Source organism: Parasteatoda tepidariorum, chromosome 7, assembly GCF_982258835.1.
Source record: "Parasteatoda tepidariorum strain Cologne lab strain chromosome 7, Ptep-v5.0, whole genome shotgun sequence".
NCBI classification, from domain to species: Eukaryota; Metazoa; Arthropoda; class Arachnida; order Araneae; family Theridiidae; genus Parasteatoda; species Parasteatoda tepidariorum.
The window spans coordinates 40,139,171-40,159,742 of record NC_141761.1 but is presented as its reverse complement, the minus strand read 5'-3'; the positions used below and the strand labels follow the sequence as shown (position 1 = coordinate 40,159,742).

The following is a 20,572-nucleotide window of genomic DNA, read 5'->3' as shown; positions in this document are numbered from 1 at the left end:
CGCTAACCAATAACACTCTTTAAAATAACAAGCACATATTGCACAAAACACATAGCTTAGAAAATTCAAAAATATTGATATTTCTTTTAGTCTATGCAGAAAAATCTTAATAATGCTCCTCTAATGTGTATAATTTTTATATTTTCTTCTTTAAAAATTTAAATTGCTATCATGCCATGCATTTTTTTGTTGCAAATTTACTTAACTTTCACTACCTTTAAGCAATTAAACTGAACTAAACTCAGTGGCGTGACAGCCCAAGAGGGCCAAGGCCTACTGTTCCCATCTCAGTTTTCTTGATCAGGCTCTAGGTCAGGTGCAGGAGCAGATGTTCCGGTCAGGTGGTCAGCCGAACGCGGACCCCCAGTGTTTAGTTCCCAAGCATGCTTGGTACTCATTTATCAACCCACTGAAGGGATGAAAGGCTGAGTCAACCTTGCCCGGTCCGAGGATCGAACCAGGGACCTGTGTCACGACAGCGCGAAGCGCTACCTTTAAGCAATTAATGATATTAAATAAATAAAATATTATTTAGAGCAACTCTGATTTACGTATGGAAAATACATTTGTGGACTATATATTGATCTATAATATTCTAGTATACAATTTTTAAGCAATTACATAATTTAGGAATTAAAATAATTTGTTTAATTATTAATTCTTGCTATTCTTCTGAACTTAAGAAAAGTTTAAGAAAAAAATAATATCTTAAAACACTTATTATGAATATTAACTAATAAAGACAGTAATTTTAAAATAAAATTTGGGGTTTATTCAAAAGAAACATCAACTCCAATGAAATGGATTGCTTATACCACTTATTAAAAATTATCTGTTTACTATTTATTTATTAAATCATCTTTCCTATTATAATACAGAATTAATTTTAATATTTAAAAAATTTTCATATAAAAATATATAAACGAATTTGCATAAATGGTAATTAAATCTAGAAATAAGATTTCTATAGGGTTTTCAAAAGCTTCCCCCCATAAACTATCATTATTGGCAAGTAAAATTAATGTTTGTTTACCTGGAACACTGCTCAATGGTTCTGAGCCTGTTGGACCTTCATCGATCTTACCAAGTTTACCAACTGGTATTGAGCTAAGTACATCTGTAGGGATAGAATGATAATTATTTCAAGCAAATAATTTAAATCTATGTAATATCAAAGCCAACATAAAAAGTGAGCTACATAACATCATATATGTACATAAACTTTACCTGGTAAGGAACTCAAAGGCACATCAAAAGTTCCAAGTGGTTTTGATTTAATTTCATCTATAAAGGAGAAAAAAAAATGAAAATACATGTAAAAAAGATAAATTGTCAATCCTGCTATAAATACTGTTTTTGAAACAGATATATTTCAATGTATTTAAATATTGTTTTTACTTATTACAATGCACTTTTATACATTTTTTTGGGGTTTTATCCCATAATATGATTTAATTTAAAATACTGTATTTTGCATTGGTCCTTTTATATAAATTCTTGCAAGCATTCTGTAATCTAAACTGTATTTACCAGCATGAGCATGACGAAATATCCTTCAAACATTTGGTACTCGTACTAATGCAGAAAAGTTCAAATTACAATTTTTCATCTACACATAAGTTATAGCTTATGCAGTTTTCTATAGTATTAATAATTCCTATATAATAAAATAAAGAATTAGTGAAATAAAGCATCAGAATGCTATGTATTAAAATATGTGTAGGAGAAAAAGGTTAAAAAAAGTTTCTAAACAGTGGTACTGAAATACAAATGTTCAAATTTTCAATTTCAATATTTCAAAAGAAGATATTGATTACAAATCTTGTTTCCAAATTTTTACCTGTAGTACAATGGTTAGATAAAGTGTAATATTAATCCAATTTGCATTTTCAGCATAAGAACCATTTTATCATCATAAATTTCTGTCATACTAATGAAATTTAAATAAAAAGAAATTAAAAAATAAAATAAAAACAAACATACCGGGTACATGAGTTAAAGGAGCGCTTCCCAGAGGACCAAACGAAATTGAAGCAACATCTTTGACTGGAACTGATTTTAGGTTATCTAAAAATTAATAAAGCAATGTTATTCTTATTCCCATAGAAACCACTGGAATTTTAAAAGGAATCAAATTTATATTTTTCCCAAAAGTGCATAATTCCTGAGAAATATGACAGAGGAGAATAAGTTATGGATTATTCTATTTTTATTAATACCGAAATTACACTAGCAAATGATATTTGTATAACTACTAAGAGGAAAACGAAGAACAAGTAGAAAAAATGTATTTTTCCTTAAAATGAAAGCTATTTCCTTTAAATTGACTTTAAAAACTTACAGGCGCATTTAAAATTAAATAATAATATTACCTGGAATCTGGCTCGAACTACTTGGGAAATCGCTTGGTCGTTCACTGCTAGGGAGGGTTTTTAGAATATCTAAAAATACCAGAAAATTATTAGCATGATTATTGCTTGAATAAAATCTTATATTATTTGATTTTTTAAAAAATATTTATTACATTTCTGTAGGTTATTTAATTACTCTTACTCAAACAAGTTACGCATTTTTATTAAAAATAACATTAATTTCAAACTGGAACTCGTACAAAATAATTTTCTTTAAACTTCTTAATGAGTGAAACATTAAATTTGGCTATTGTAAAAGCATTTAAGTATTCAGCTTATTTCAATTTTCAATAATTAAAGTTTCATGGGAAGCAAAAAAATTTTTTTAAAAAATAATTATATCTGTAATAAGTGTGAGAAAAGTGTATTATTTTAAAGGCAAACAAAAGAATTATGTAAACTATGAGTGAAAATGTGAAAATGAAGTTTAAAATTCATGTTATGTAAGCGTAAACGATTCCCTTTAAAATCGTGAAATAAAAGTTTAATTACAATCGATTACCTCAATACCTTGTAAAACATTTCAAACTGACACTTGACACTTTATTTTTAAATAAATTTTTCACTTCTTACTAATTAATTTCAATTTATTTATCAAAATATTGTTAAAAGAGCTTTTTATAAATAATTTGTCCATTCTTTACCATTTCTCCATTTTTTTTTCTATATTTTCAAAAATATGCTATTCAATTTCCTTAAAAACATGCCGGCTATTTTTATGACGTGCAGATTGCAAGATTGCATTTCATTAACGAAGGCATTTGAAAAAGCTGTAACTTATTATAATCCTTTAAAAAAAATATTACTTCCTCTAAACACTCTCGTAAGCAATGTGTATGATAGGCAGTTAGCCAATATAACATAATAAAACTTCTCAATGAAATCAAAAAATAAGTACGTATAAGTATACAGATGGATGACAAAATAATACGAACACCTGTGAAAAAGTGTGACTTATTTCACACCTGCAGTACAGCCGCGCCGCTTGCAACAGAAGTCTGCCACCTAGTGAGCGTGAAGAGGAAGCTATCAGTCTCTCAACATTAGTCACCTGTGTTGCATGAATTTATCTAACTAGCTTTTATAAGGTGAAATGTCTGACCTGTCAGAATTCCAAAGAGGGATGATTGTTGGGGCGCGTTTAAGTGGAGCATCGGTGACAGAAACAGCAAACCTTTTGGGGTTTGCAAGAAGTACTGTATCAGCGCGTTTAAGTGGAGCATCGGTGACAGAAACAGCAAACCTTTTGGGGTTTGCAAGAAGTACTGTATCAGCCGTTATGACAGCATACATGAAAGAAGGTAAGACGAAGTCTTCAAAGCAAAACAGTGGCCGAAAGTCAAAGCTTTATGATAGGGATAGACGTGTCTTGCAGCGCGTAGTAGCTCGAAAACACAAGCAATCGTTATCCGAGATAACATCAGACATGAACAGTCATCTTCAGGGCCCCGTTTCAACAAGAACTGTTCAAAGAGAACTTCATACAGTGAACATTTATGGGAGAGTGGCAATTCGTAAACCCTTGGTGATAGCAACCAATACTTTCAAGCGCCGTCATTGGTGTAGAGGTCACAAAGGCTGGTCCCCACAGCAGTGGCAGCAGGTAATATGGTCCGATGAATCATCCTTCACCTTATTTCAGACCACCGGACGCGTTTATGTCTGGAGATCACCCAAAGAAGCGTTTGATCCTGAATGCCTTGTACCAACTGTGAAGCATGGAGGTGGCTCCATTATGGTTTGGGGTGCGATATCTTGGCGTGGTCTTGGGCCACTAGTACGTCTGCATGGGAGAATCAAATCTAATGACTATCTAAGCGTTCTAGCGGATCATGCTCATCCTTTTGCACAGACTGTATTCCCTGGAGAGACTGTTTTCAAGACTGCACAGACTGTTTTCAAGACGACAACGCCCCTATCCACACCGCTAGGTGCACTCAAACATGGTTCGAAGAGCATGACAATGAAGTTGAGCATCTCGCCTGGCCCCCTCAGTCTCCGGACTTAAATATTATTGAACATTTGTGGCAATATTTGGAGTCTAAACTTCGTTCCCGATTCCCACCTCCATCAAATCTTTTGGAATTAGAGGCCGCTTTGCAAGAGGAATGGCTTAATATTCCTTTAAACGTTGTCCATGACCTTTATGCATCGATCCCACCTCGTATTAAATCTGTAATTCAGTCAAAGGGTGGTCCAACTCCCTATTAATAAAGATTTTCTGATATTTCACGCATGTACGTATTATTTTGTCACCCATCTGTATATGGTCTTATAATCTTATAAAATTATACTTATATAATAATAGGTAAGTGGGAAAATTTGTAACATTTTATTTTAGACGTGAACATATCCAATGACACATTTTAAATGATATATAGATCAATGAATGATACAGACACATTTTAAACATATACCTGGTAATTTTCCTAAGGGCAGGCTCACCAACTGGCTAAGTGGTTTTGAATACAGTGTTTCTGAAAAGAAATTGAGTTTTTGACTTTATACTTTCAGAAGAAGATTCGGCAAAACATATCAATTTTATGGTTTTGAAATAATTTTTTGTCGTATGAAAGTATTCTTTTATCAATTAATGCTATTAATATAAAATATTTGAAATAAATACTTGCTTTTAGTTTGTTTTTAATAAATGCTTGTTCTATTTTTATTTCCAAAAGTTATAGATAGATATATAAGATATTAATAAGAATTGCAATAGCAATGCTAGATGGTACTCTAAACTATAATGCAACAAGTCTGTTATTAGCATTTACTATTTACTGCTTTCACCAGTTATCCAGTCTATCCTCAAAAAATTTAATCTGCACTGCTCTACATTGGTGTTACTACTTCTAGTTGAGTAACTTATTTGCTAGATTATCCTCCACCAATTCGCAGTTATGTAAATACTTATTGATTAATATCAAACCATATAAATTTTTTTTCTTTTTAAACTATATATCTTTAATCTTTTTAATATTGTCATTTCACCCTTTGCACTCCAAGTACTTTTAAATGCTGTTTGATCTAATCAGCACTATAGCATTTAAAATACACAATGTAGTATTATTATGCAATTTTAAAATTCTTAAAATAATGTGGTTACTAATTACTAAGGTATAAAATTTCTTAATTTGAAAGTGGTGACTGTTGATGGTGTCTCAGGGAGGGGGGCATTGGAGTACAAAGGGTTAAAATCTCTTTTTTAAAATAATGTCTCAGTCAACTTATCTCTCAACAAGTAACAAAATGTCAACTTGAAAGCAATTTAAATTAGTGTACAAAGCCAACGCTCGCTAATTAATGTGTTTATTTAGGTATATTGTACGTTATGTTGGGTTTGTCTAACGCCTTATAAAACCCCAAAATAATCGAGAAATAAATTTAGAAAAGCGGCAACAGCCGTGTATCGTGAATTAATGTTTGTCGCTGCAGAAAAACTTATATTTAGCCAAAAATAATATGTATATAATTTTAAAATATAAATTTAATGCATAATCATTAAATAAAAAAATTATTATTTTTTTTAATATTTTTAAATTTATTGACTGCATTAACAAGCTTAAGTAATTGTCTTATTTATGCGCTTCAAAATTAGCGTTTTTAAGGAAGGGTAAGTAAGTGTCAGTAATAAATATTTTGAAACAGTATCATAGTTAGGATAGAATTTCATAAAATTGCTAAATTACTTCCTAAAATACAGAGGAAATAAATTCAAGAATTACTTGGTATGTCCTTAAGTGGAATAGAGCCTATTGGGAAAGTGATTCGGCCTAAATTCTTAACTGGAACTTTTCCGAGGCTGTCTGAAAATATGTCAGAAAAATAAAAATAAATATAAAACTATAATTAAAACTTATATGAAATTTATACTCTTTATTTACTAAATGATGAGAACTCTAAAAAAGCGAAAAATTTTTAAGACTTTGCTTTTAAGTTAATGATATTGATAACATAATTTTAACTCAAAAGATTTATTTTTCTGTAGATGAAAAAAAATAATATTATACTATTTTAGTTTACTATAACAATGCCAAAAGAAGGAACTTAGTAGCATTAACATTGTTTCATGTTAAATGTTGTATTTTAAACACAGTATTTAGTTAATTTTCATATTATCAAACTGGTTTAACTTATAGTATGATGATATATGATGATATAATCAATGTAATATAATAACGATTCTATTCATTCAAGTATTTTAAGCTGGCTTGTAAAGAAAAATTTAAATATTAATTCACTCACAATGTTGTAAAGAAAAAATTATATTAATAATCATAATTTATTCGTATTTATTTTTTGAAATGTTTAAATTTAAGAATAGAAATAATGCCTACCATAAAACCAAAATAAGTAAAAACTGAGTAGATTTAAATACATATTTTAGAATGCTTTGAAAAAAAAAATTACCTGGTAAATGACCATAAGGAGGCTTCTTGCCTAATAAATCTAATTATAAACAAAAGAATAGCAATTAGTAGTAGAAATATGCCTGTATTATAAAAATTTTAACTTTTTAAAAACATGCTATTTCAAAGAAAAATAATTGTTAGATTAATTAATAGATAGATGAAAAGTATATATTTTCCCTCTCACCCTATGCATATTATCTTTGTGGGCCTATTTCATGTACCATAATTTTTTGTGAGTAATTAATATAAAATTGAATAGAAACTAAAGGATAAGTCTAGATGCAAGATATAGAAATAAGATTTTAATCACAAATTTTACGCTTTAATATCTCAGGTGTTCTAATACTCACTCATTCCACACGTTATGTCCATTAAATAAAATTTTAAATCTAATTTTAAAAAAAATTAAGTTTTAGAATAAGTACAAAAGCTTAAAATTTTGTTAGAAAAGAATACTGATTGGCAGTGAAGAATTCGCAGTCAGCAACGAAAAATTCTTAAAATAAATAGGAATAAAGGATATAGAAAAATATAATTAATTATATTTATTTAAGTATTGTTATTCTCACAGCCTGCGGATTATGCATTTTCTAACTTAAACTAGCGAGAACAAAAAAAAAAACTATGATCAGTTTCAATCATTTAATGGGACAAGTAAATGGAATATTAATTATTTTTGTATACTATTTCAGGTGAAAAGGTATATATGCTCCATAAGTTCCTTGCATTGTTCAAATTTTTCTTCAACCTTTCAATTACACGTCCAGGTGGTCTCAATCAGCTTCCTTACATGGAATCACTAGATTAATCGCTATGGTTAGCCATTGACTGACTTTTAATGTCTTAAGATTTGCCTCTACGCTAACCACCTATCCTTTGCGAAGTCTTCCTGCCTTCCTGGTAGCCTGTATACTTGCAAATGTGACCTTTTTTTAAACAAGAGTTTGAGTTCTCGCATATAAAAATATGCCCAAGCCCTTTAACATGATAAAATTTTATGACTGATAACATTAGGTTGTTCTACAGATTTCTATAGATATTCCACAGATTTTCTAAAGATTTTCTATAAATTTCATGATTAAACAAAAATATCCATTCATCATATTCCCTAATTGGTCAAATTAGCGAACGAAATTTAAAGCACTTTACTGAGAAATTTAATAAGAATGTTTTAAATTGTTAAATAGTTATTTACCTGGGAGTTTCTTTGCTGGGAGTTTGAGTAAACTGCTGAGAGGAACAGAGGCAATACTATCTAAAAGTTAAAATAGAATATATTAAAAAATATAACTTATTGCTATATTTAAATGTTAAGTAAAACATTCGTCCCTGAAATAGCGTAAATTTTTATAATATAAATGTTAGTTTTGAGTATTATTATTACTTATAATGCATGGTTAAGTATATTATGTTGACAAAATAAAATATTTTCAAAATTTTTTAATGCAGTAATAATTTTGGTAATCAATTTAATAATTATGTTACAATGTATACAAAAACCATATGATATTTTATAATTAAATTATGTGATTTACAATAGTTCAATAGATTTGAATTTTCTATTAATTGCTTAGGATGAAAATACTTATTTTTTTCAACTTAGAAACGCTTAATTACGAAATCAACCAAAAAGTTTCAACAAGATTTTAAAGAATTGCCATTTTATCATTCTAATTGAGGTTCATTTTGTTTTTTAAATCTGCACAATCGGAATTGAAACTTGATAGTCTTATTTGATATAAAGGTAATAAGTTTTACATCGAAAGAATTGTTTAGTCATTTCTTGTGATTTTATGCCAAAAAAAAAGAAAAAGAAAGTGAGCATTTTAAGTAAATAAATTTACAGAAACAACCATTAGAAAATTATTACATAAAAATATCATACCATAATAATCAATAAAAAGTTTATCATAAGCTTATATTTTTTTCACTAAGTAAGCATTTTTTATTTCTATCAAATGTTTAACTAATTATTAAAAGGTAGATCCAATTATCTCTGTGCACATTTATAAGCTTTTATAAATATCGAGATTTCATTTGTCGAAAGGGCCACCTTAATGGCATTTAATAGGGAAACGAAACACGCATATTATTTTAAATACATTAAAATGCAATAATTGCGCATAAATTTAATTTAATCACGTTTATATTGTTATGCTCCTGTTTCATCCATTAAAATAGCTACTATAAAGACATAGATTCACTTTTAAGTATTCAAATACGCATCACTAGGGCACAAACCTATTTATATTTCAAAATGATTGTAACATTTTTCTTAAAAAGCACCAGAAATTCCAATTAAGAATAAAAAATTGAAAACTAAGCTAATTTTTTTGCACTGATTGAAAAAGAAGCTAATGTTTTCTGCAATAGTTATATCAGAGGCAGTAATGACCATTTATATCTATTATAGAATTAATTTGGATAGTTTTTTTAATAGTCTTAATTTCTTAACAAAGACAATGGAAACTTAAAAAATAATACGATAAATAGAAGTACCTGGTACTGAACTAAGTGGAATTGAGCCAAATGGTACGATATCAATTGATCCTACACTACTTAAAGGTGTAGATTTATCTGTAAAGAGAAAAAAAATGATTTCTTGACAAAATAATCTTTACGATAAATTTAAAAAATTTCATTTATAAATCTTAGTGTGTTTTTAAATTTATTTATTAAAATATTTATTTTATCATAAGCTTTTTTTACATAAGATGTATGCACATGCATCATATATTTGATAGCAAAATGAAATGAATACTTTTGTGAACTTTTTGTGAACTATTTTGTCAATTAATCTGATTCAAATAATCCTTGATAACTCTATCATTAGTATTTTCTAAATTGACTCACTAAAATGTACTTCATTACCCATTAAGCCGAACTAAACAAATTTCAACATAATTATTTAAAATTTCCCCCAAAAAAAATTTTAATATTTTTAAATAGTAGTCTAAACTTATATAATTCATGCTTTAACAGACAAATTGAGATTCTGACAATAACAATATGAATGCAGAATTTTTCTCAATATTTTTTTATTGACATGCTGAAGCAGTTAAAAATAACTTGTAAAATTTATTTTTTTAAAATTTACTTTTAGAAATCTCTCAAATAAATGATTAAATAACAATTTATTTAATTGTTATTTTACCATATTGAAACAAAACAGTCAAACAACCATAAATTAGATTGTATTCAAACTGTTAACCCGGAGAAAAACCGTTTGTTAACTGCTTTCTTTTAATGCGGTTAAACAACCAAAATTTCACTGCACCAACATGGCTCACCTGTCGAAGCCTCTTTGTTCCTTGCAGTCGGATTCATATTATAGTCGAAAGGGCTAATTTATTAATCTCATGACCAGTAAAATGGGGGTTCGCGTCTCAGCATTTGACTCTACAATGTTTCCTTCATTTCTTTCAACACAGTGTTTTGCACTACACATTGTATGCTTCTACGCATTGTATAAAGTATTTTAATACGTTTCTGTCATTTACGCATAGGTGACAGCACCATAAGACTGCTAAACTTTGTCCAATGTCCAGTTAAATTTCTTTTTCACAGTTTTAAACCGTGCTCGATGTTAACAGTTTCTTTAACTATAAACTTTACAGTTAATTGCATTGACAGACTGCGGCTAGTTATTTTACCATAATTTCAGATTAAAAATTCTAATAGATTAGTTCTCAATGGAAAACAACTATAAATTACTCAAGATAAATAATTTAGAGTTTGAATTAATAGGGCATTTTAAAAGCATATTAGTTGTTTTCCATTAAGATCTGCATTATTATATTTGCTACTACATTATTGTATGTAATAATGTAGTTCTTAATGGAAAACAACTATAAATTACTCAAGATAAATTATTTAGAGTTTGAATTAATAGGGCATTTTAAAAGCATATTTTTCAACAGAAAATGATACATGAAACAAATTATACATTTAGTCATTAAACGAAAAAGAAAATATAAAAGCAAATACGCAGAGGAAAAGAATAACAATGTTACTCAACAGTACCTGGCGTTTTTCCTCCTTTTGGCAGTTTTGGAATTCCAGGGAACTTGTCTAAAATTGGATAATAAATATTTAAATAAATAATTATTGAAAAATCTAGCCAGTATAAATAAAGGAATATATTTCGATATTGTAATGAAGACATTTTATTTTAAATGTTCCGAAATCATTTATAAGAATTTACTAATGTAATTATCTGAGGGAAATTTTTCGAAATATTACAGTGACTAATTTAAACTAATGAAAACCGTAATTTCAGTTTAATTTTTTTATGAATTCTAATCATTTTTATCATTAGTTTCTCTCTATGTAAATATACTTCTGATTTTGTTTTCTATAAATTTATATATATAATTGATGTTTAAAAATGTTGGCGTTTTTGTAATTAGCCAACAATATTACCTGGTACTTTTCCTAATGGTGTTTTGCCAAGAGAGCTGAGTGGTTCAGATCCTTCACTATCTAAACAGAACACAGAATGGTTAAAAATGTTTGCATACTTCAAATGGATCACTTAAAATATATTTCTAAATTTTTCTGCAGATTAAAGATGCTATTTTGTACTTTTTGTACAATAAAGAATTTAAAAATGAAATTATTTTTGTACATTAAAGAAATTAAGGAATTCAAAATAGAATTAGAATTAATTCTATTTTGTACTTTTAAAACTTTAGAATTAAAAATTTGAAAAGAATTTCGAATTAAAAATTTAAAAAGAATTTCGAATTAAAAATTTAAAAAGAATTTGGAACTTAATTTATTTAATTTAAAAATTCTCATCACGTTTTAACGAAAAAGAATTAAGCAACTAAAACTGTTTTGAAATGTGTTAATCAAATTTACGTTTTTACATAAAGTTTAAAAGGAAATAATTATTAATGCAAATAATAATTCGATAAGAATAAATTTTAAGGCTAATAAAATTTTTATTGAACAAAAATGTATTAAATTTGTACATGCGTTTTTACATCACATTTATGAAATTCATTAATTAAGCGATTTAGATTCAAATTTTAATATAATATGTATTTTTAAAAGAAAAATTCTTTCAATTAAAACTGAAAAAGAATGTAAGCTATCCATCATGAGGCTTAGCTAGTACTTAAAACAAAACTGAAATGCATCAAAACACTAATAAATTTATGTAGATCAAGTTGAAAAAAATCTCATGAAACATATAAAATTAAATTTAATAAATTTCATTCAAGTGAAGAAAGAAGGATAGCAACTTACCAGGTATAGAACTTAATGGCAAAGATCCAAGTGGTCCTAAGATAAATCTTACTAATTTGTTTAGTGGAGTTGATTTAAGTTCATCTGAAATAAAAGCGGATACATTCAATTTAACTTTGTGAATATAGTCACTTTAGGAAATAAATCCGAAATGAAAATTTTCTTTCAAAATTTATAAAGCTTAACAATATATTTTTTTAAACTTTTAAATTTTAGGGCTACTTAAACATTGCATACGATTGTAAATAAATATAACTAAGGAACTGAAGAGAAAGGATATACTTCGTAATGGAAATACTTTATTAACTGCATTAACATGGAAAAAGTCGGCATATTTTAAAGTTATATTTTTCAAATTTATTATGTTTTCATCATTAACGCTCTTGTTGATGGGCGTCTGTTTTAAGTGCTCGAAACATATTGACTTTTCTTATTTAAAATTTCGAAGTTAGTAGAGTTTCTCCATTGATAAATATTTTCCACTATAATATTCGGTTATTCTGTATTTTTTTGTTCTCTGCTGACTTAAAGAAATGCTCTTCTTTCACAGTAATGTTTACTGCAGTTTTGAGTACGTAATGTCTATAAGGAAACTATTCTGCGCTTTATTCATATCTTTTGAAGTTCGGCTTCTTATTATATGATAATATTTTAGCGTTCATAAACGTTTCTTTCTTTCTGACTAAACTAAGAAAAATAATAATTGAAGAATTTAATAAAACGAAATATTTATTTAGAAAATCTATCTTAAATCTATCTAAAAGCAGAAAATGATTATTTCTTTTTTCACATATTTGAAAATTTTATTTGAAAATTTACTTGAAAAATTTGAAGTTTTTGTTAACAACTGGCAGAATTTCAAAGCTATCGAGATCGAAGATAAAACTATAAGAACTGCAAGTAGGATGCCAGAGATGCACTTAAGAGTATAGTTCAATCTTAGTACGAATGAAGAAACTTAGTTGTAGATTATGAAAAAAGAAAAATAAGTTGTCGTGCGTTGTATTTATAAAACATATTAAATTATGCACTATCAAATGCTGTCTAATATCAATTGGATAAAAAGTTCGCGTTTTCTGGTTTGGTTTCACTGTTTTTCGAAAAAAAACTTACATATTTTGGGTAACTGATTTCGATGAAATAAACATATATTTGATATTTTTTCCTTAATTAATATTACTATTATTGGTAGGAATGTAGTAAGTTTGAAAGCAAGTTTTATGAATTAAAAAGCTTAAAATTTCTTCAAGGAAACATTTCTTGAATTCAGTACGAAAATACGTGTTTGATTAAGCTTGAAAAATACGGAATAACCTTGAATATTAAAAGGCAAAATATGCTAGTCAAATTTCCCCTTTTATCAGTTCTTTTTAAAATGTTTAAAAAAATCTGTATTGAATAAAAAATAATTCCGGGTTAAGGTAAATTTTATTAAACATAGTTATACAATCTTACTTTATAGATATATTAAAATAATAGTACGGGCTAAATTAAAGTTTAATTTCTTTTTATTTATTTACTGTGAATAGTTTTCTTTAAAAAAATAATAGATGTTAAGCAATCCTTTTTTCTAGCGTCTCATTTAATATTGAAGCAAAGTAAGATAATATTCATATAAATGTGAGTAGTTATAAACTATTTGCACAATTGAAACGTTACAGAAAAAATATTTTATCTTCATTTTTTTCCAAACTCGGTGCAAATACTTATACGCGTATTTTCAAACTAATATAACTACTTTATAAGTAGAACCAGAACTCATATAAGAAATACCCCAAAACAATGGAATTACTATGAAGCTATTCTAATTTGAAACTTTTTCTGAAATCGGAATTCTTTATTAGTATATTATGTCTTAAAAGAAAGCTGTAAATCTTACCTGGTATATCACTGGGGTTTATTCCTGGTATTTTACCTGTAAAAATATGAAAGTATGTGTGTTATTTTAAATGGAAAAGTCATCTATAAGAGTAAAATGGAGATTTTTGGTGTCTGTCTGTATCTCTCTTATAACTATAGAATTGTTTGAGCTAGCGTCTTGATATTTGATCAGTTAATAAAAGGAAACAAATTAGCCTCCGATTCTAAAAACAGTTCAAAAACTTTAACTAGATCATTTAGGACAAATATTTAAAAACAGAATTTTATAATTGTTTTAGATATAGCATAAGTGTGGTAGCATAGGCGGTTTTACGTCATCATATTAGTAATTAGGCAAGATGAAACCGTGTAACTATTTATTTTTTAATACTATTAAACTTTTAAATCATTTTAATATGAAAAAAATAAATTAAAACTAAAGGGATTTTTAAAAAAAAAATTATAAGTTACAAACTGGAAAGCAAAATTAATTGATAATGAGTTCTGAATTGCTATAGGAGTAAGGTACGAAGCCGCCACATTATTATTGAAAGTTAAGTATATGAATCACGGTGACCGAGGGATTGAGCTTCGTTCTTCCATGCAATAAGTACTGGAAAATATGCTAGATTTTAAGCATTATTTAAAAACTTTTTAATTTAATAAAAACCAAAAGCATTACTAAATACCTTCAAATTAATTTAAATAGTGTTGAAAACAGAGTAGGTTCACTAAAATAGTTATTTATTATTATATTTTTACCCAACGCTGTAAATTGAAAAAAAATACTGTATTATTTCCATTCCTTTACTACTTTTCTGAATTTAAGGAATGAATGAAGAGATTAAATGAATGTATTTTTCTCTTTAGAAATATACTTTTATTTATTCATAATAGGTAAAGATACTCTTATTCTCCCAAAATAACTCAGAAAAGCCATTCATTTGAAAAATGACTTTGTGAATGAAAAAGATTCAAAATAATTTTTTTGTGGATATTATTATTACAGTATTGTGGAAAATTACTGTAAGTACTTCATGAGTAAAATGAACATTAATAAAGTGAAATAACAGTGCGTGTAATATGAGAATTCTTGTTGTTTATTGGTTGTCCTCCACCTGGTTGTCCTCACTGCAGATTTTATGCCATTATTGCTATGGATTCTCTGTATAATACCTTGCAATAGATAATGTTAGTTCGCTTATTGCTTACAATTTTTTAATCACAGTTTTCTCTTTACTGTGCATCTTAAAATCAATGATGCAAAATGGTAATTTTAGAGTATATCGTATTTGTTAAAATATATTGATCTTAACTGATGTCTCTATCGGATAGAAAATTGCACATGATAACTTTCAGGACATGTTCAATAAATGAAAGAAATAACAATAATTTTTCCTACATCTGGCATGCATGATTTTTCCTTTTTTTAATTTTTTATTTTAGTATTTAATCATTAAAAATAATTTAAACAATTATTTTTGATGGTTGAGTATTTTTAAAATACATTATTTTTTCACACCACATTTTTCAAAGACAAATTTTGACGCAAGTAATCTTCTTCTCCTATTTACACTCTCTTTATCTACATAAAATCATTTCTTTTTATATAACTTATTGATTTTGACATTTATGGCTTACCTGGCAATTGTCCAAGTGGAATATTCTTGAGTTGATTTAATGGCAATGAGGCTAGTGGTCCTGAAATTGGAAACAAAATTTTCATTCGTAATTAAGTTTAAATTCGTAGAATGCCTAAATATACTACATTTTAATCCTATTAGTCTCTTTCAAATATCTCGTTCTCTTTCTCTTAATATATATATTGAAATAACTTGGAATAACACTAAATCAACCAGTTTTGCAAACTAATATAAATTGTTCTGTTTGATATAATTGGTTCTTTTAAAATAATTACCTAATGAGCTGAACGGGAAGGATCCTAACGGGAAAACGGAGACTGTTCCAACGTCACTTAGAGGAGCAGAAGATAGAGCATCTAGGAAAAAAATTAAAACTATTAATGGTGAAAATTGAAAAAAAAAACGTTATTGTTAGAAATATTCCCCAGTCTTAAATTAAAAGATTATATGTGTATATATCTATATATATGCATAAAAACCATTAACCTATTAATCTATGTTTAATATAGCTGCTATATTACCTGGAAGTTGGCCTCCAGGGTACTCTCCAAGACCTGAAAATAAATACATTAAGTTTTGTTTTATTAGAAACTGATGGAAAAACACGCAGAAATATTAATGTAAATTTTTTTCTACAAGAGCTTTGAAGGTGAAAGTTAATTTTTTATTAAAATAATTTTTAAAAAGTATGCATTCTCTTTAAACACTATTTTAATCAAGGAAAGCTTTTTTTTAGAAAGGAGAACATAAAAGGAATAAAACTGAACTAAATTTAAAAAATAAAGAAATTAAAAATTAAGTTAGATCATATAAAAGGCATTTAATTTATTATGTAAGTGATTAACCAAAAAAATAAAAAAAATAAATAAAGATACTTCCCGTAAAACCATAAAAAGCCATGTATATTGCAATTGGAAAAAAAAAATAACTTGTAGCAGCGACATTGCTAAGCTACAACAGGGCCACCATATACAAGGCAGTGGATGCTCAGACTTCGAACCGAATGGACCTTACACTTATTTCTCCTTTTCTTAATTAATTAAATTTATGTTTGCTTGTCCATGTGCTATATGTATATTAATAAAATATTTGGCACTAAGCTTTTCCTCATTTTAAACTCCCGAGATCTAGCTAGGGCCACAAACTATTATTTCATCTTACGCTATGCTAAGGTCGTTAAACAATATCAAATCTTAAATAAAATTAAAAAAACATATATGACTCTATTGTACGTTTTTTAGATTTATTTATTTATAGCAGTTATTTTCTTCAAATACTGAATAAAAATCATTCTAAAATTGCGTTTTTCAATCATTTATAACTATCCAGCATGAATATCTTACCCATTTTGAGTTTGAAAAATTAGTAGCAATGAACTGTAAGAATATTAAGTATAGAAAGAATAAAGAATATTAAACATAGAAATAATAATAAATATAGAAATTTATTTCGAAATTCGTATACGGAGGAAAACTATGTAAACATGATTTCGTTTTTTTTTTGGGGCTATTTAATCGAGTTCAAAATTTTTAACATATTATTTAATCATATAAAATATACTATGAAACATTATATTATCTTCTTAAAAATAAATTTAGTTTAGTATTTAGTACTGAATAAATACATATCATAACTCCCTTCTATCGGTATAATAACTCCATTAGGAATAATTATAATTTCATCCGCAACAACATGTCTACAAAAAATTTATCTTAAAGACAGTTGAGATCGAATAAGGAAAGAAATTCACGAATTTAAATGATGAAAATAATTTGTGAATCTACTTTTTAAAAAAAAGTGTCTGAACAATGTGTATATTGAGACGGACATGTTAATTATTTTATTTCGATATATCATTTTATTTCTGTATCTTAATTTAATATTTATATTTCTATGCTGAAATTTCTAAATATATTTTTCTTTGTTAATTATTTTATTTCAGCTGCTTTAGGATTTTATAAAGATATACAATTAGTTGATTAAACTCTTTCCTTATATTTACAATATGGTAAAAGAATTCATAGATATATGCAGAGTCAAAAAAATTAAATATGCTATGAAATGTACTGTTAAATACATAATTTGGTTCAAAAATAACTGAAGTGATTTTTCTTACTTGGGTATTTAGGTGGTTTTCCATGTTGACCTGGTTGTCTTGGTAATAATGGGAATCCACCTGGCTGTCTTCCACCTGGTTGTCCTGGGAATCCACCTGGCTGTCTTCCTCCTGGTTGTCCTGGGGATCCACCTGGCTGTCTTCCACCCGGTCGTCCTGGTTGTCCTGGGGATCCACCTGGCTGTCTTCCACCCGGTTGTCCTGGTTGTCCTGGGGATCCACCTGGCTGTCTTCCACCCGGTTGTCCTGGTTGTCCTGGGGATCCACCTGGCTGTCTTCCACCCGGTTGTCCTGGTTGTCCTGGGGATCCACCTGGCTGTCTTCCTCCAGGTTGCCCACCTGGATGTCTACCACCTGGTTGTCTACCACCTGGTTGTCTTCCACCCGGTTGTCCTGGTTGTCCTGGAGATCCACCTGGCTGTCCTCCACCCGGTTGCCCTGGTTGTCCTGGGGATCCACCTGGCTGTCTTCCACCCGGTTGTCCTGGTTGTCCTGGGGATCCACCTGGCTGTCTTCCACCCGGTTGTCCTGGTTGTCCTGGGGATCCACCTGGCTGTCTTCCACCCGGTTGTCCTGGTTGTCCTGGAGATCCACCTGGATGTCTTCCACCCGGATGCCCACTTGGATGTCTACCACCTGGTTGTCTACCACCTGGTTGTCTTCCACCCGGTTGTCCTGGTTGTCCTGGAGATCCACCTGGCTGTCCTCCACCCGGTTGTCCTGGTTGTCCTGGGGATCCACCTGGCTGTCTTCCACCCGGTTGTCCTGGTTGTCCTGGGGATCCACCTGGCTGTCTTCCACCAGGGTGTCCACCTGGATGTCTACCACCTGGGTGTCTACCACCTGGTACTCTGCCACCTGGTACTCTACCACCTGGTTGACCTCCACCTATGACGGAAATTAATACTCCTAAATTAAGAATTTAGAACATGCATATCCTGTTAAATATTTTTTTGTTTGCAGGAAACTCGACGAGGCATATAACACTGTTGCAAACATAGAAAAAAAGCAAGATGCATGTTTCCATTAGTTTCTCGATCTATTCTTATATTTCAATCACTTCATGTGGTTAAACACTTGTCCAACTTTATCAATCAATCTATTAGAGGTAAATGGTATAGAGGCACCTTTAGCACTATAACCATCACGTGATTTATTTGTGAGGTAAACCAATTTTATATCGTCTAATGCGTAGTAACACTAAATCCAAGTACAATATTAATGCTTCGAGCAGTTTGTAAAGCCTCAGTTCCATGTAAGAAATGCTAAAGTGCTCCTCATTTCCGCGTTAAATAGTAAGTATCAAAGACTAAAATATAACTTTAAATTAATATGTTATCTGCACAAAGGTTTCAATTTAAATTCGTTTGGGAAAATATTCAATATTACATGAAGTTTATCTTAAAGCTTCTCTTTAATTACCCAGGGTAATTAAAACGATTTTTTTTCAATTAGCTATTGGAATGCAATGTTTTAAATTTTACCTCTTGAACGTTTTGAAGGAAAATATAGTAATTTTTTTTGCATTAAAAGATTTTAATTATAATTTTTGCAAACCCTGATAAAATAAAAACTACTTGAGGAGCAAAAAATTCTTAGCATGAGTTATTATTTGGGCCAGTCACATTTGTGTGGACAGGTACTTTGATAAGACTAGTGTTTTCACACTCACTATATTGAAGTAAAATAGTAAGGGAATGAAATATTTTATTTTATTTTTGCTAAAGAAATATGATTGGTTGAGGGAAAGTTTCATAATTGATTCTTTAATCAAATTAATTGTAAATTATGAATAGATTTTTAAAGAAGTTTTAAACAAGCTGCATTTTCAGAAAAAAACCTAGCATGTAAAAGGGAAAAAACGAAATTTAAGCATTGAAAATTTAAAAGCTTTTGCGTGCACTACATTTACACTGCTTGGTATCATATTTTTTTCCATTGATCAGTCATTGTGATTCATGATTGCTTTCATCTTCGAATGCTTGTAAAATAGTAAATACAAATATATAGACAATTAAATTTATAATAGTAAATTAAACTTATATCTAATATTAAAGTTATTTTGAATACTCTAAATTGAGAAGAATGTTTTAATGAGAATAATGTTGAAACATTGAAAATAGTACCTGGTAAGAAAATTGTTGGAATATTGTCTCGACCTGAAAAAAAGGATTATTCAATATCCAGAAGAAAAAAATTCAGACTCAATCAATAACTTATTTTAGAAATCAAATTTGTACATTTAACAAATGAAAATCAAATAATAAAAAATAACATTAAACAGCAATTAAATAATAAGATTAAAATTAAATAAAAAAAAAAGTCTATATACTATTAAATTAATAAACTTCACAACTTATTAAATTTAATTTAATTTATAATGTGAATTGTTTCCTCAAAAAAGTTGATTGATTCATAGGCAAAATATCAAAGATAAAAAACTAAATTCTCATCATCTTCTAAAAACTTATAAGTTCTATTAAAGAAAATTGATTATATCATTTAAATTAGAATCTATAACACTAAGTTGTCACGAGGAGCATTAAAATAAACTTGATACCTGGTATTCGGGCTGTTGGTAAATCTTTTACTGGAACGGAACCTAATTGACCAACTGGTTTAGAAGCTACGCTATCTGTAAAATAAAAATAGATCATAATGTATACATATACATCTTTACACATACAGCATTTTTATAACTTTGTAATGAAACGTCTATGTAAATAAATGCGCTAGTCAAAATAAAGTAAGGAAAAATAATATTGATAATATTCAAGGTGGAATTGAGATAGTTGTGTCCAAGGTAGAGATGTGTCCATTTCTTGTAAAAAGTTATTTACTAAAGAGAATAATTGAATTCAAAAACAGAATGGACCA

General features: G+C 28.6%; 1 protein-coding gene across 1 annotated transcript in view; it reads right to left on the bottom strand.

Moving 5' to 3' along the window:
* Nucleotides 1-20,572, bottom strand: part of LOC107456745 (uncharacterized) — a 98,700-nt gene that overhangs the window by 41,611 nt on the left and 36,517 nt on the right. Inside the window, exons 38-56 of the mRNA XM_071183557.2 lie at nt 20,256-20,330; nt 19,822-19,854; nt 17,696-18,583; nt 16,101-16,133; nt 15,855-15,935; nt 15,578-15,637; nt 13,956-13,991; nt 12,077-12,160; nt 11,246-11,305; nt 10,847-10,894; nt 9,323-9,400; nt 8,019-8,078; nt 6,822-6,860; nt 6,137-6,217; nt 4,829-4,888; nt 2,373-2,441; nt 1,984-2,067; nt 1,228-1,284; nt 1,034-1,117 (exon numbers count right to left, since the gene is read on the bottom strand). Of these exons, the coding sequence (XP_071039658.2) occupies nt 1,034-1,117; nt 1,228-1,284; nt 1,984-2,067; nt 2,373-2,441; nt 4,829-4,888; nt 6,137-6,217; nt 6,822-6,860; nt 8,019-8,078; nt 9,323-9,400; nt 10,847-10,894; nt 11,246-11,305; nt 12,077-12,160; nt 13,956-13,991; nt 15,578-15,637; nt 15,855-15,935; nt 16,101-16,133; nt 17,696-18,583; nt 19,822-19,854; nt 20,256-20,330 (2,010 nt within the window). The remainder of the gene's footprint in view (nt 1-1,033; nt 1,118-1,227; nt 1,285-1,983; nt 2,068-2,372; nt 2,442-4,828; nt 4,889-6,136; nt 6,218-6,821; nt 6,861-8,018; nt 8,079-9,322; nt 9,401-10,846; nt 10,895-11,245; nt 11,306-12,076; nt 12,161-13,955; nt 13,992-15,577; nt 15,638-15,854; nt 15,936-16,100; nt 16,134-17,695; nt 18,584-19,821; nt 19,855-20,255; nt 20,331-20,572) is intronic.